The following is a 17,679-nucleotide window of genomic DNA, read 5'->3' on the forward strand; positions in this document are numbered from 1 at the left end:
GTACGTATTCAGAGACCCTACCAGGACTCAATTCTGAATAGAAACCTGGTAGTTAAGTGAGAAACTGTTACAGGTCGTCTAGTGTTAAACTAATTCGTGAGCGCGTTATTTTAGTGGACTGATTAAGAACAGTCATGGAACCAATCACAGCGCTTTTTTAATCACGGATCAGTTTATCTTATGATAAATGAGATATTGATTCAATGATTAAATTAAACATACAAAACAAAGCAATGGCAGCTTGTACCATGCAGCAGTTTACGTCACTGCAGCTCATCATGTTGGTCAAGGGTTCGTGCAGAAAAAAATCTACTCTCCACCTCCCCCAGGTGCCTTGTTCCATAATTACTGTTGTGTAGAAATAAAAGTGAAGGTTTCGAGCCGACTACCTCATAGCTGCCGGAGGTTATCCCGGTTTCTGTAGCATGAAGCGGCTAGAAGTATTTCTACTCCCTCTGGACGGGATGTTAGTCCATCGCACGTCACTCCCCGGCAATTTATTAGGTGTCCCCAACAATTTACCGGTACCCATTTATACTTCTGGGTAGAGTTATGTCTCTTGTCCAAGAACACAACACAATGTACCCGGCCAGGGCTCGAACCCGGACCGCTCGATCCTGGAACGAGCGAACTAACCATGAAGCCACCGCCTCCACAAGGCGTTGTGTAGAAATACTATACTGTACCGAAATTTTTACAATTCTAAATAATAAAACAGTATATGGCAAGCGACGTTTGTAAAAGGAGATTGTGTGAATCCTGGATTTGATCGGAAGAAAAAGGGGACTGCCCTTCACCCGCCCCCCCCCCCTCCCTTCCCCCCACCCTCCACTTTCCCCAAGTTATTTTATATAATTTCTTACCACAATTGGCAGCCAACACAAGGAATACGACAAAGCCATAAGTCCTGTAAGGTTGGACAGGATGATGGACTCTCGATCTCCGGCAAATTGAGCTCTGATCACCCCCACACCTACAGGCCGGTTCATTTTCCTTAAAGCTTTCAAGACTGATACGTTCATGATAAGCATCAAAATGATGGAGAGCGAGAAATTACAAACAAATGCGTGCACCACGACTGTTTCGCTGAAGCTGTGCGACGTAAGCGAGTATAAACACACAGCTATGGGCTGCTTTGTGAGTTCGACACTATTCAACGTCAGAGGAAGACTAGCGAGTATGGCCGAGTGTACCACGGTGTAACCAACTGCTGCCGTGATTTTGCGAAAGTCTATCAGTTGTTGGTAGTAGAACGGACAGCACATGGCGATGAACCTTTCAGCGGACATCACCAGAGTTATCATCACAGTCATAGTCCCAAAGAACAGCAAACAAAACGTGCCTAAGAAACAACCGACACCGCCTACCGGCCATTCACCCGTCAAATGGGCAACCGCCGACCAGTTGTAACCAGTGAGCGCCAGGAAAATTCCCGTGACTGCTTGCAAGCCCATCAGGAAGTTGTTGTATTGCTTCTGGTTGAATTTCGAGGCTTTCTTGAAGACAAGCAAGTAGTAGGCGGCTACAGAGTTCACCATGATAGTCACAAATGCAAAGATGATCATGCAAACACCCAGCAAGAGGTTTTGTTCAACTTCATAAGCAATCGTTTGATTGAGACCTTGGCCCCGCTTGGTTGAAATTTTGGTCTCCATCACAGGCCATAAGACAGTCCAAAACCCAGTGAGCGTAACGAGTGATTTTCGATAACTTTCCAAGTAAAGTATATGCCGTTTAAATTAAGTCTTGTTCTTCCGACTAGTCAGACGCTTGCCTTTGATGCCGTTTCCCTAAAAAAAAAATCTTAAGAAAAAGATGTCATTCAGAAATGGAAATGGTCAAGATTTCGATTTGTTACCTGAATTTAACGTGAGGTAAACGAAAAACGAACACATAGCCGCTATGTGACCTGATGGTCGCTCACCACTAGTTTGAAAAGAGGCACAGCAGCTTCATGGCTTAAGTTCAATTTTTAGTCTTTAAGGTTAGCGGATATCGAAAGTACCACTCTTTTCGAAAATCTGCTTGTGTTATGAAAATTTGTCGATTTAGCTGAGAATCTTGCACCTGTGGTGATTAGTTCGGTAATAGTACGCAGTAATATGCGTCATACTTTTGGTTTTAATAGTTTTGGTCTTGTGTGTAAAAGACAATGGATGCATTTATATGAAAATCGGTTTTAAAAAAAGCATCCATGTTCATTTTGTATCGATGAAAGAATGATTTACATTCAAAAGACGTTGACAGCAGCCTGATGAAGTAATTTTATTCAGTATCAAATCAAAGCTGATCGAAATTCTCCGCTCAGGTGGATCAAAAAATTGATTTATATTGAAAAGTTTTCAAATACAATGAAGCGATTGTCAGAAGGCAAATGGGAACCTGATTTGTGTTTTTTTAATCTCATTTCTTTCTGCGCAAACACAAATTACTTAGGGATTGAAACACACATTATCAAGAAAACAAGGGATAAAAAAACAGCTTTGAATTCAGCTGCATAGAAATCAGCGTGATTTGAATTCAAAAGGTTTTTCCATTAAGCATGTTCGTATTGAGACAATAATGGCGTTATCATCGAAATAGGACACAAAAAAAGGTATTGTACTCAAAATTGCTTTGGCAAATGGAAACAAAAATTGTTGCAAAATGAATCCTGAAATTAAAGCAACTTTTCCTGTTTCGACTGTTTCCTGCATGCCATCATGAGTCTGGCGATTAAAAAAAAAAACTTTTTAAGTGGATCGGAGGAAAGAGGTTTTGCCAAGAACGTTAGAGAAAATATTTTGTTGTTAAAATGTAATGTTGTGCATTTAACAGAAGATGATCGATCAAAATCAACTTACGTCAGGCTGTCATTAATGCATTTATCGCCGGTAACTACGAGAAACGAATCATGCAAATCTCTGATACTTCATTGCTAGAATTTGCTACAGGGCTTGGTTATTTAATTGCGCTTTCCACCGGATAATTCACCGTCTAGTAGATAAAGTATTTGGTTTTGGTAACACCTGCCCACTGCATGAATAATAATTAATTCTGGGGAGAGGGTTGAACAGCCCTTTGAATAACAGTGCACAGTTAGTGTACAGCAGTTCAGTATATATGCAATCCGCGTAAGCAAGGTCTAGCACGCATGCTTTGGCTAGAGTAGATTACTATTTTCAGTTTAAAGCAAAGCCACATCAGCTTTAGCAACGAGATTTCTGTGCGGCTGTACCATCGAGATCAGATTGAAATTCGGCGATGTTGGTTTTTTCTTAGGAAAACAGGAGAACCCGGAGAAACCACCACCCCACCTCTGCCCCCCCCCCCTCCCCCCGCTCGCTTCGACCCTGAGCAAACTGCGAGAATTAAAGTAACGGCAAGGGCTTTTATCCAACATATGACTCTCAATCACTTTGGTACCAAGGCAGTGTTACTGTAGCTGTCACTAAATACTCTATTGGACTCTGTTAACTGGCCCCGAATGAAAACATGCACCCTCCCCCCCCCCCACCCCTAGGTCTGCATAATTATTAGCATAGTTCTTTTTGAGAAACAACCAAATTGTAGGAATTCTTGATTGTCTTCAAAAAATAAATGCTGTGCTTTAGTATTTCGGAAAACAAAGACTTCTGTATTAAGCTAATCCGGTGAAATTTTGAATCTAAAGCCGAATCCCAGAAATAAATTTTCTTTTTTGGGGGAACTTTCTCAAAGAACAGAGGAAAAAATCTGCAAAGATGGCGAAGTAATACGTTTCGTCAGTTTTAATCGGCTTTCAGTAGCTGGAACACATTACGGAAAATTTTACTTTCAATGAAGCTTCTCTACCAGTATTTCAGTACTAGCTAATAAAAGATTCTGCGGAGATCGTCTAGACAGGAGTGTCGTCTTTGGGCTTTCTAATTAGAGCAAGTGGCCGCGGAAAGAAAATATTTTCAAGGTCGAACATCAGCCGAGTTGTGTTTAACTAAAACGTAAAAATGCTGGCTTTTTTCGCATTGAGATATAACCGTGAGTTGATAGTAATGTTGGTCAAGCGTGCATTTGATATGCATATTCACAGTTTACAGATACCCGGTTATCTACTAGTACTGTTGATTTTAAAAACAGTATATGTGTCAGTGAAAACATGGTCTCGAAGAAAGTCGAGTAACGTAAAAGTCGCGCTACTCACCTCGGTTTGCAAGTCACCAGTCGCTGAGAACACACGAGTCGACGCGAGGGAACAAACAAACGTACTTAGTTACTGTGTTGCACATGTATCAAGATTTATTTAAGAGTGTGATTTGCAACTGTAATTAAGCGACTCGCTCGACCCACTTACGGAAACGTTTTTCAGTGAGATGGCAGCTCGATTGCTTTATTTTTCAAAACAAGTAATCATACAACAGCTTCGAGTATATTTTGCCGCCTCTTCATTCGTTCATTTCTCACAGTTGTACGTCATCTTCGAAGTGTGACGAAACTATGACCTTACACGGTTTGACGCAAAGGACAGAATTATTAATGTGTGTCAGTGTTTTTTTTTTCTTTTTTCTTTGTTTTTCTTTTTTCACAAAGGAACTCATCACCAAGTCTTTACGGCGACTTTTTCCCTCAATTATGCAGGGCGAATGGACTAACTTTGATTGCACGAGACGTGAAACTACACCTAATAACATCGCTTACCGACCTTAATTCATTGTTAGGTAAATCCAGAACTTAAGTAGCATTCAGCGTAAGACCTGCTGTTACCGCCGGAGTCAGCTGGAGTACCGCGTCGGTGAGATATTTTAAGAACACGGTCGGATTTCGGGCAACTTTATGTAAAACTGAAACTTTTTGTCATATGAAAGGTTTATACTTGCCTCGGGTTAAACCGCCGCGAATATTCAATTAGAATTCGAAAATGACCCGAAGGTATTAAAGTTGCTTTTCCATGTGGATTTAATCTACAGCAGGAGCCATAATCGGGGACGGAGACCGAAAGCGCGCGCCATTTCTAGTATTGGGGTTGTCCCCATGATATGGGACAATAATTCTATTTTTAGAACAAATTGCGCCATCGCCTGCGGCACACGCGCGTACATGCTTCGAGCATTTTTGCGGATGTCGCGCGGGGGAAATGGCGTCCGAAATTCCCGAAATTTTTCACGTTTTTGGCCCACAACTCAACGCGTTTACGTCTGTTGGAATTTTGCTTAAGTATTTTCGTCGTAAGCTGCTCCAGTTTGAGTGAAGTAAGACAGTGTCGAATTTAGGTATGTGCCGCTGTAAGCTTATATATATCGCTGACCAAGTTGTGTTCCGACGGATGCTTCTTTTACATGAGCTGTGCATTACTCCACTTTAAATTTCACATATGTTGAAGGTTAACAGCTTTTCCATTACACAGCAAAAAACTAGCTGGATATATTTAGATATAGCAGAGCTTCAGGATTTCATAGTTTCCTAGCTCCTCTTGCCACACGCTTGCGAGGAATTTGTCAGTCTATCGCGACCGAAAAGTAAAACAAAATAATTGCTAGTTTGAGTTTCGCTTGAATTGTAAGCAACGCTTGATGTTTCATCAAGGCCCAATAACTTTACGTCTGTAGATACTGTTCAGTTGTATTCGTGTAAAAGTCCAGTAAATTCTCTGTTTGTCGATGAATGAGAGCGTCCGCCGATGCGTGTTTTGTACAGTCAGTAAACATGACAAATTGTACTTCCGCCGCTCTTTCGTGTGAAAGCGTACATCGAACTCAAACAATAATTCTATAGTTTTTAAATATGTTTGAGATTGATAAATGTTTGAGAACATATTAAAAGCTAAGCTGAAAATATGTGAATAAAGCAGAAATAATCAGCAAAGTTACGATGACGCTTTCTTTAATCAACTTGGAATAACGATTTCGATTTTGTTGATCGAGTTACCAAAACTCCTTGTCTATTTTCATTTTCGTAGTGTAAAACTTCACTATGCTTATGTTGAAGAAACACATATGATGTTAGTAGCCTTTTTTGCGTTCGTGAAATTTGTTACAGCATCTCAGCACAAAAGATAACGAAAGAAATCTTTGTCAAGATTTGTTGACAATTGAAACCACCGACTCGGACTTGAAAGTGCACGAGCTGCACTATGCAAATGAGCAGCTTTTTATTTAAATATTTCTCATTATATCAGTATTAGGTATTTTTATAGGTATTTTAAAGCTGACGAATTTTGTACCGTGGATAAATAAAGATTATCTATCTATCTAGCTAATTGTACGCGTCAGACTTTCCTTTCAAAAACTTTTGCAAACTCACCAAACAAGCAGAAACAATAAGAAACCGTCAAAACAGGTTTTTGTTATGATGAACCATTGTCTGAGAAACTCACAAATTAACTCGATACCAGAGTAGGGAGTTTTCTTGCTATATTCTTAAGTCAGAACAAACGCAAAAACATACGCGTAAGCTTACAACTAGCGTGAGCAGATCTTATTATTCATTCCCAGCGCGAGATTGAAGTCTTGTTTTCGACCCTGAAAAACCCACCTTTTCCGTTAGCTCAGAGCATAAAACTACATATAAGCGCCCTGGTTCGTATTCCCTGCCTTATTCCCTGTCTTCCCTGTCATCGCTGTGAAAAATACGCAAGAGAATCTCTTAACTCTCACCATTTGATCACGCAACGTGACAACAGCCACGCGAGAGCCTCCGACATGTGCGTGAATCCGCGCGGATATATGACGTCAGGATGGCGCAATTTGTTCTAAAAATAGAAAAATCATAGGTGCGCGCGAATCCCGAGACTTACGGTCTCCGTCCCCGATTATGGCTCCTGTTGTGATTGAATACAAAGTTCTCACAATGCACGACAAAGGATCCTATTGGCTGGTTAAAAACACGCCACAGTTATTTGAGCGACAGTTTTTGCGCCAGGTTATTAGGACCACGCGGAAAAAGTAGATCTTTGCAGGGGCTAGAAAAATTGGGGTAGCAACGCATTTTTTTGAGATAAATAGCCTTGAATCTCAACAAAAATGCTGACATCACCATTTTTCTGAAAAAGAAAAAAGAAAAGGATATTTCTTCACAGGTTTCCTTAGAATTTGCCTTTACATACAGAAAAACAAACACATTTGTAAAGATCTTAAAACTGCATGACACATGGTAACTTAAAAACCATTTTTGGTATGTTTTTAATAACAAAATCATTGCAACAGCGAGTGTTCTCAAATGTCGGGAATGTTTTATCAAAGTGTAATTCACGGCTTAGGCTTCTTCATTTGCTTTATGATATAGAGGTAATGTGAGGAAAAATAATAAACCACACTTTTTCTATGTTTTATACTCTGATAAAATATGGGTTTTTGACCAATCAGAACGCGCGCAGAGTCGTCTATAAACCAAAAAAAATTTTGCTCCGCGAAAAAAGGCCTACAGTCTCCGACAAAAGTCTTGGCACACCTTCCCACACCTTCCCACTATCTGTCAGGGCAGTTTATCAGTTCGCCCCCTACCCCCCCCCCCCCAATTCAATGTTGTTTATCGTAATGAAGTCGTCATTGCCCGCTTACAACATTGACGGGGGGGGAAGGGGGTTCCCTATTGTAATGATGTCATTAGGTATTGTCCCAAAAACACCTTGTCAACGCATTTTCGTGTTATCTGATCCAGGTGTGCCAGGGACTTTTGTCTAGGATTGCAGGTACGAGTTTTAGCGCTACAGTGTTACGAAGGACATGTAGATCGTGTAAGAAATGACAACAGAACACAAAGGTAAACTATTCATTCTTTTCATTCCTTTATTGACTGTCTTCCTACTCAACAAGATTGTGTGCTCCCTGTGGACATACCTAACTTCGACACTGTCTTACTTCACTCAAATTGGAGCAGCTTGCGACGAAACTACTTAAGCAATATTCCAACAGACATAAACGTATTGAGTTGTGGGCCAAAAGCATAAAAAAGTTCCGGAATTGCGGACGCCATTTTTCCCGCGCTACAGCCGCAAACATCCTCGCAGCATGTACGCGCGTGTGCTTGACGCGTGTGCCGCATGGGATGGCGCAAATTGTTCTAAAAATAGAAAAATTGTCCCAGCTCATGGGGACAGCCCCAATACTGAAATAGCGCGCGCTTACGGTCTCCGTCCCTGATTATGACTCCTGATTAGAATTTGAGGCGACACAGTGGTTCTTTCGTTTTAAAACAGATTCATTGCGCGGTTCAAAGAGGTAAACTTACGTCTCTCATTAAGTGACAAAACTTTTTCTGTAACTGACGTTTTTTGATCGTGACTAAAACACCACACGAGTACATACGAGTACATACGAGTAACATACGAGTACATACGAGTACATAGAGTAACACACGAGTACATACGAGTAACATACGAGTAATAAATGAGTGACAAACGAGTAACATACGAGTACATACGAGTACATACAGATACATACGGTAATATAAAGGTTATATAAGAATGCATTAGCTACATACGAATACACAGGAGCAACATTCAATGCCAGGAGGGTAATAAACACGAAATGTACCATTTTTCTCTTAACATTTTATTTTTACATGTGCACGGGTCATGTCTTGCACACACACGTGAGTGCGCGCAAGTGTCACACACGCACGCGTACCACGCCCATGCACGTGTGCCACATTTTTTTTTGTCGCCATACGCGCGCCACACACGCACAAACAAACCTGAGCACTGATGTGATGCGACGTTGCGCGTCAAATAAACGCAGATTACGATGATTGCACACAGGATTTAGCCCGCGCAAATGTCTCATAGAATTATTTTCTTCAAAGTAATAGCATAGTAAAAACTTCGGGGTGTGTGGCGTGCTGTTCAATGAATTGAACCCCTCTCCCTTTCCTCAAAAAAGGGGTGAAACAGTCTAACTTTCCTTCAAATTTACAAACTTTGGTTATTCCCTTAAAAATTAAATATCCATATATATTTTAATCCAGATCAAAAATAATTGGTTATGTACAATAATTTACTCTTCCATAGTGCAAGTCAGAAAACGGTTCAATAAAGGTTGGAAATGATAACATTACTTTGAAATGAATTTTCCACTTCACAAAGTATTAATCAATGTATATTGAAAATTGGCAATAACCTATCTTTAGGCGGGTAACTGTAAACAGACATAGTCGAGAACTGCAACAAACCATAGCGCTATGAAAACAAAAGATAATGATTGGCCTACACGGACTTAACCCTCGTGAATTGTGATAGCGATGCATTTTACTCGTTTGTACTCGTATGTTCCTCGTATGTACCTGTATGTTATTCATGTTGCTCTATATACTCGTATGTTACTCGTATGTACTCGTCTGTTATTCGTATGTACTCGTATGTTACTCGTATGTACTTGTATATACAAGTTATAACATATATGTTACTCGTATGTACTGGTATGTTATTGTATGTACTCGTATGTTACTCGAATGTACTCGTATGTACTCATATGTACTCGTGTGATGTTTTAGTCACAATTACGTTGTCACCAAAAAGGCTCTCAGGTGTTGGGAAGGGTAATGTGACAAGGAAACTTGCCAAACTCTGCAGATTTCATGGTTTTTTATGTGTTTGGTTGTTTCAAGTCTCAAGTTAAGTAATGCTGTTTACTTTCAATAATGTCTTCTTGTTTAAATGGGTTTTGAAATCGATATTAATTTGAAGTGGTTTTGTGGATTTTTTTTTGGGCATATCAAAACCAAAAAAAAAAAACTGCAATCATTACTAGCAACAGAATAAGACCATGCTATTGCGTGACGATGTCAAATTTAAATTGGTTCTTGTTATAAAATGAGTCAGAAAAATTATCCAGAATCAAGTTAAGTCAACACCAATCTGTCGTTTACCATTAGCTACTATTACAGACTGCATAATGTTCAGTCACTGATCAACTGTTAAAATCAAACCTTGATAAAAGTAGGCCTGCTTGATATCACATTTCCTAAGGTAAAACAAATTCTTAAGTTGTTTTCTTTTTCGCTGTACATCGTAACCAGACAAACTTGTTGCATCAACTTTATCATTTAACTGTAAGAGTCCACTGAGTGCTGCTACCTCCAGGGGCTTTTAATTTACGCTTGCACACTAACCCACTTGGTAAATTAAAAACATAATAATAAATCTGGTGACTCCGCGTTAATTTCTCTTACACGTAAAAGTAACTCAAACGTTAATTATTCACGTGAACCCATTGTCATCCCCTTCTTCCACTCCATATTATCTTTCCAGGACGTGTTGGAAAAATGACTAGTTTATGCAATTCTAACAATCACAAAATACCAAGCTGAGGCAGTGCCACTTGTATTTATTTCCATTTTTTTTTTCATCGACCTTTCAGCTGAAACATTTTATGAGTTTCTGAACAAAGAATCTTAGGCATATTATTGGCCATGTAAAATTATGATTTCAACTATCTGGATTAAGAAAGACCCCATTTAAATTATTTTTCTGAATGGAGATCATTTCTGCAACAGTCTGCTTGTCAAAATCACTAAAGTAAAACCACTTAACCTCATCTTGCTAGAGAAAAACTGCATTCAAATCTTACTTTAACACACAGTTACACTAATGTATACAACTGCAAAACTAGTTACGTTTATGACCCCTTAATTTGGTCCCCATAACAGATTTAAATCCAAGGTGACTTCATGTAACCATGCATGAAATATAAACCTTGATACCACAAGCTAAACTAATAATTTTCATTTTTATTTCTACTTATTTATTTATTTACTGGTTTATTTCTATCTTATTATTATTGTTTCTATCTGGTTAAATTATTGTCAGTTGTTATTATTCTGTATCAAGTAATATTTTTCGTGAATGGTTACATGAAGTCATCCCAAATTCAAATCTTCACTGGCGACCAACTGAAGAGGTCACAGACAAAGCAAGTCTTGAAGTCGCATATATTATGTAACTGTGTATCAAAGGAAAATTCAAACGAAGCTTTTCCCAAAACAAGATGCTGTTCAGTTATCATACTTTCTTGCTTTAACAAGTAGAACTTTGTGATGGAGGCTATTGTGCGTGGTTTATATGCTCCCACAACAATACAATGATTGATTTAAGTGAGTGGCAAAAGCGTCCATAGAGGGGTGAAGCCATATTTTTCTATGTTTTCTTCATTAATAACTAGAGCAGGGCTTGAAAAAAGTGCTGTCCAGTTGTCCACGACAAGTAGATTTTGCTACCAGGCAAGTTACTTTTCATTCTCAATCAGCCAATGGAAAAGGGTCCAGGCAAGTCGTCCTCCAACTAAATAACACTTGTTCCTTCAATCACTGATCTCCATTGCTTTCCATTTGTAACACTTTGGAAGTGATTACATTCACTGCATTTAGTGTTGGTGAGTTAGGAAACAAGTCAATAAAGGCTTGGCCATCTCCTAAGGATTGCGTTAGACTGGGATCCAGTGGAATAGAACCTACAAAGAAGGAAAAAAATCATTCTTTGATGATCAAAAAGCAAGATATAGCTAGAAGACTCTCCTCTGTGGAAACTGACTGATTTCAATGCCAAATTGAACACATTGCATCAGTGAGAATTTTCTGCAATTTGTAATGACTCCTACCTAGACTAGATCACAAACAATCTGTTCTGCTATGTGATAAGCTTGACACAACAAAGAATTTGGTTGACATTCCTTAAGCTTCCAGCAAACAAGACCTTCGCATTTCCAGACAACGTACTTCACTGCTTTTTTTTGTTTAACAAATAAAGAAACTTAAGCTGTGTATTACACTGTGATAAAACACGACAGGCATTTAAGAACACCCTCTAGGGAAATGTACAAAACACAAGCTGCAGGCAAGTGATATAGACTGAGGTAATGTGGCAAAAAATTTTACACGAAACGTGATCTAGATTGCCCCTAACCTCTCTATCCCCCTTCCTGTGTAGGCACTGATGTTAAGAAGTATTTTTACCTAAAAATGGAACATTGAAGCTTTTTGCCAAGGCTTCACCTCCTGCTTTTGAAAACGCATTTGTGCATTCCTAAAAGAAAGAAAGTGGAATATTCTTACATACTATGAAGATGAAGAAGTAAACTTTCTGAGATCCAAATAAGGCTTATAAATAATTGACAGCAATAATTTAGAAAGTTTATAATAAATACTTTATGCATACCTGAGGAGTAGTGACAAGAATTGCTCCATCTGGATTATATAATGTCGCAGATTTTCTACCACTGTAATGTGCTCATCAGATGTCCCTGGTTTGAACAAAACCAATCTTAGAACAGAGCAATAATGATAGGATTACACTGCATACTGCAAAATGAGATGCGTACTATTGTACTATCAGCAAAGTAAACAAATTGAATAAAGAGTATATCTACTCTGATCAAGGGAGGTCAACTCCAGTCTCCTAGTATGGAGTATTGTCCCCTCCCCCTTAATCTCCTTAATATCCCTGTCTTTTTGCAGTTCAGATTGCCCAACAACTTGTTAGTACTCATTTCTCCTCCTATGTGATGAGAGGCATTGCAAGTCAAGTCTCTCACCTACGAACGCAGTACAAAGACCCATGGAATCCAGGCCTATTGATCTAGAGTGTACGACATTAACCACTGGGCCACTGTACCTCACACATCATATATTGTTGTCATACCTGGAGGTGTATCAATAATCTGGCAATCCAGGTCACCCCAACACACATCTGATAGAAACTACTTGATTGTTGCTAAAAAAAAAAATACCAATAAAAACTGTTGCGTGAGAACTCAAGGAAGTCTGCCAGAACATCAAAATGTTTGTATAAGCACTCTAAAGAATTTGCTCCATTTTAAAAAATCATTAACATGAAAAGCACATTGCAGACAGTATGGTGCACTGGCCTGGAACAAAGTTGTTTTAAAATAACAGTAAAACATTTTGCTGATTCATTTTCCTTTCAATCAAAAGCCCAGAAAAGCCACTGTGATCTCAAAATAATTTGCATAACTTTTGTACAAATTGTTACACTGTAGATCCAGTGGTGACCAGCTGTGGTATCGCTTAAAATATTTTGCAATATATATCAACTAAACATAATACCGCCCCCAAAAAAGTAAGTACTGTTTACTCGCCATCAACAAAGCCTTATTATAACTACCCTTACTTAGAAAACATTTTTTGAGGTTTCCTGCATTTTAAACTAAGGGTAATTTTGTGCATTACAAAAAATAACTCAATATGTGGTGGCATAGCTCCTTGAAGTGATTTCAGTAGAGTTTCACTAATGATGAGACACTCAGATCTAGCTTTGATTGACAAGCTTGAACAGGTCAAGGTAAGTCAAAAAATATATAAGCTAAGAGCATAAAGGAATAAATACCCTTTTTCTTAGGTCCTCTCCAGTCAATGACATCATCTCAGTCTGTTGTTAAACAAGAAACCAATTGACATAACAGCCAGTTGTTGGTCCTTGTCTGTGTAAACTGGAACCCAACTAAAAGGAAAGGTTCAGGTGATCTTTAAAAAATACTTGTAAACACCTTCGGCAAAGAACACAGGGAAGCTTTGATTTCAATAACATATCAGCTGATCTTATAAAAAAGTTTAGAAGGTGAGGTATGTATATGAAAAGTATGATAATTAAAACACAGGAGCGTTTATACCCGGGGGGAGGGGAGGGTACTCCCAGAAAAGTTGGGTGGTGGTGTGCCGCCCACTTCCCAAAACCCTTACCCTATTTATGACCACAATCTGCGATTTTCCCTACTCTATTTATGACCTGGCAAAACATTTGATACCCTTCTTGTGACCGTTGCCAATGGCACAGTTGCCCTAAACATAACTTATGAAGGGCTTTTGTTGAAGGTCTTATTGATAATGATGAAAGAGTAGCTTCTTCTAGGAAACACCCAATTCAAGACTAGTGCTAAAACCATACCCTATTTAAGACCAAAATGGCCAAAATCAATACCCTAGTTTTGACCAAAACGCCTGCAAAACCCTCCCCTTTGGGGCTGCACATACCTATATAGCCTATATAAGGGAGTACCCCCATTCCCCCCTCCCCCAGGCATTTATAATGCAAATACTATAATTTTTGTGAATTAAAGAAGTTCCCAAGATCACGCAAGTTCACAAAAGTTCCAAGGAAGTGGGGTAGTGGCCCCTGACAGACCAGCATTTCATGCAGGAGAAGTTGCAATACTTCATGTCAGTTTCTTGCTATCACGCTGGAGATAAGGAATTCTGCTGTAATGAGCCACTGAAGTTCATAGACATGTACTTTTTTACTGCTACATGTACATATCAAACACAAGTATGAGTGTTGTTTCACAATGTAAATTAAAGTTTTTAAGGAAAACGACCACTTTTTTAAGTTTAAAAGACATGTTTCGACAGAACTTCTGTCATCTTCAGTTGAATGAATGATTACAAAGCAAGTTGAATAATAAGAAGGCAAAATGCTAATTAAGACAAATAGTAACAACAGAACGTGAAAAGGTGTAAATTAAAAGGATAATTTTAGATTTACATGGTGTAATTGCTGATTGAGGCAAGGTAGTTCTTTTTTAATATTTAATTTAATTCTACCTCTCGGTTGAATCGCGACGAGACGTTAAACAAAACCTTCGCGTTGAACTTTCTTCACAGGACATTTGCTCTTCCAGCTGACTATTTTGTAAGAAAAGCATCTGGAATGCAGCCCTGTAAGTTTCTAGGGAATATGAAATTCTCAAAAAGAACCTTTTCCCTGCCCATTTAATTGAAAAAGTGGTTAACCGTTACATCACTGGGACCCACAGCAATCATTGTCCCCGGGGCTACCCCCTTACCACCTCGCCCACGTTTTACTTTAAGCTGCCGTACATAGGCCATTTTTCTGTCATCACTCAGAAGAAGATTCGACACTTAATCAAGCGCTATTGTAATGATTTAGACATCAAATTAGTTTTTTCTTCCTTTAAGATAGGTAACCTTTTTGGTGTGAAAGACCCTATCCCTGGCGGGCTTCGTTCACGTGTGGTTTATAAGTTTACATGTGCGGGCTGTAATGCCTGTTATGTCGGCGAAACCTCCCGACATTTTTCCACACGCGTACGTGAGCACTTAGCCATTGATAGGGACTCTCACATCTTCAAACATCTTCAGAATTCTGAACGTTGTCGCTCATTGTGTTCAATAGACTGCTTTCATATTTTAGATCACACCACTACCAGCTTTCAACTCAAGATAAAGGAGGCTATCCATATTCAAAAAGAACTACCTTGCCTCAATCAGCAATTACACCATGTAAATCTAAAATTATCCTTTTAATTTACACCTTTTCACGTTCTGTTGTTACTATTTGTCTTAATTAGCATTTTTGCCTACTTATTATTCAACTTGCTTTGTAATCATTCATTCAACTGAAGATGACAGACGTTCTGTCGAAACATGTCTTTTAAACTTAAAAAAGTGGTCGTTTTCCTTAAAATCTTTACATGTCTGCTGCTATCTAGACCTTTTGTAAATTAAAGTATATGGATAGCTCCCACGGAATGGCTTACGAAGACGATCCTTTATGTTATGACTTACCCAGTGTATATCTTTTCCCTCTAAATTCATCATCCTTGGAATGCTTGGTCCACATAAGTCAAGACACCATCCTGATCCAGCATGCCAACCTGGAAGATAAAGAGATAACAAAAAGATTAGCCATTTATTGTGATCAAGGTAGTACTGCTGTAACAATACATCCTTGAAGACAATTCTCTGTTACCAGTGGCAGATCCACAGATTTTCACCGGGGTGACTCTGGGGTAGGGGGGAGAAAGACAGAACGTGCTGGGAGGAAGGCAAAGTGAATATTTTGAATCCGAGACAGGATTTTTTTCTTAGAAGTGTCACCAGTTCCCACATCATGTGGCCAATACTGTAAATATTCTGATAACAAATCTCTCCCAAACGTAAAACATGAAAACAAGACCAATCCAAAACATAGAAAATCGTCCGATAAATTTTCTCCCCGCACCCCTTTCCCAACCCTCCCAATGCGTACGAATCAGTGACTGAACGCAAAGATATCAGCTTACCTTCTTTCCTTTGCGCTTGCTGTAAAGAGTCCCTGCTATCTGTGTCGTAACAGTACTTTTACCAACTCCTCCTTTACCGGACAACTAGAATCACGTGCTTGATAGATTTTATCACTTCTTCAAGAGTTTGCTCTGACTGACCTGAAAGTTACAAACAAAAACCACATCGTAACACAGTGGGAATTACAGTCAGCGCCTTTGCTGTACTCTGCTCGGACTCTAGAGAGAGAGGACAATTCCAACAATGTCGCTAAGCATGCCAATAACATATTAAGTCTTAGTTTGTCTTTAGCCTTCAGACAGAAGGAATTACCGCGACTGAGCACATTTTCCAGCCCTTTTCCGTAGAGGAAGCTGGAATTTTTTTATTCGAAAAAGTAACATAAAAGGACTTACACTTCGGCCTAGTTTTACTTTAAAGAAAAAAGAATAAATACACCCTTTGTGCAAACAGCAATTTTCAACAGATTCGTTGTACGACAGTACTCACCCGTCCGCCATCTTGAATTTGAGAAGGAAACTGCTGGTCATCCTCTCCTACAGTCGGCTCTAGAGGCTTTCCAGCAGCTCGCGCTTGGAACCTGTAGCTGAAAGGTCATCCTCGGAGACCCAGGGGCAGTTAGAGTTAGTCGTGACGACGCAATATTCTCGGTCGACGCGATATTTTCTAACTGCCCCTTGGTCTCCGAGGATGCTGAAAGGTTGGCCTGAAATGTCAGTCATCTTCCGCCTTCAGCCTAATCTCCAGGGGATTAAGCTGAGGGTGGGAGATGACCGGCATTTCAGGCTACTGAAAGATATGTACGAAACCCATATGAAATCAGGGACCGTGGAGGAGAAGGAAGGGCTGTAGCCCTACAACTTACTTGCTTGGGTTGAGTTTTTCAGGGTTTCAAATGACATGGACAATGTACGAATTTTGCTACTGGACTGGACTGAACTGAAATGGCCGAACAGTGACCCCTTTATGGAATAATTATATCCCACGAGACACTTAATTTTTTTCGGTATAAACACGAGCCTTTAGCCGAGTGTGTATACCAAGAAGATACAAGTGTCTCGTGGGATATTCCTTGGTATACCACTCGAAAGCGACAGACAGTGCTCGACTTGCCAGTCAGTCGATTGTGTTATAAGTCGATCTGGTCCGTTGAAAGTGATTGGTCAGTTTAGCCATGATGATATTGGCTGAAAGACTCTTTTAAGGTTACCGAAGATGTTTCATTTACCGAATTAGTCGAATTCCTCTGGGGGACAGCTTACTGTTAGAGTTATCTTCATATTGTTATAGCGTAGAGTTAGAGTTGCAAAATCCTGAATTCAAGATTTTGGACTGCCAAAATCCTGAATTCAAGATTTTGGAGGGCCAAAATCCTCCTGAATTCAAGATTTTGGCGGGCCAAAATCCTGAATTCAGGATTTTGGCCCTCCAAAATCTTGAATTCAGGATTTTGGCAGTCGTTAACTCTAACTCTAAGTCATAACTCTACTGAAATAACTCTATTGCTAGTCAACCTCATTTCTTTGGGAATACTCGATTTTTCCGAATTACTCGGATCTTCGCGGAGGTTATCGAAGGTTACCGGAGATGTTCTATTTGTCGAACTCGTCGGATTTCCAAATATTGACTTCTTCGAAGATGTTCGATTTGCCAGATACATCGTATTTCTGAAGATATTCTTAGCATGCTTTGACAGTG

The 17,679-nt window shown here is 39.4% G+C and overlaps 1 protein-coding gene and 1 pseudogene across 2 annotated transcripts; both read right to left on the reverse strand.

Moving 5' to 3' along the window:
* Positions 1–832: 832 nt before the first annotated feature.
* On the reverse strand, positions 833–1,662 carry LOC145463709 (prostaglandin E2 receptor EP4 subtype-like). Its single transcript, XM_081447490.1, has one exon. It carries the CDS (start codon positions 1,653–1,655, stop codon positions 843–845), a length of 813 nt encoding a protein of 270 aa, XP_081303616.1. The 5' UTR covers positions 1,656–1,662; the 3' UTR covers positions 833–842.
* Positions 1,663–9,667: 8,005 nt separating this feature from the next.
* Positions 9,668–16,481, reverse strand: LOC145462333 (cytosolic Fe-S cluster assembly factor NUBP2 homolog; annotated as a pseudogene). The gene is made up of 7 exons (XR_014041184.1): positions 16,471–16,481; positions 15,981–16,129; positions 15,410–15,572; positions 13,289–13,402; positions 12,584–12,655; positions 11,899–12,185; positions 9,668–11,396 (listed from the first exon to the last, which is right to left on the reverse strand). The product of XR_014041184.1 is annotated as a cytosolic Fe-S cluster assembly factor NUBP2 homolog (transcript).
* Positions 16,482–17,679: the final 1,198 nt, after the last annotated feature.

Source organism: Orbicella franksi, chromosome 12, assembly GCF_964199315.1.
Source record: "Orbicella franksi chromosome 12, jaOrbFran1.1, whole genome shotgun sequence".
NCBI lineage: Eukaryota > Metazoa > Cnidaria > Anthozoa > Scleractinia > Merulinidae > Orbicella > Orbicella franksi.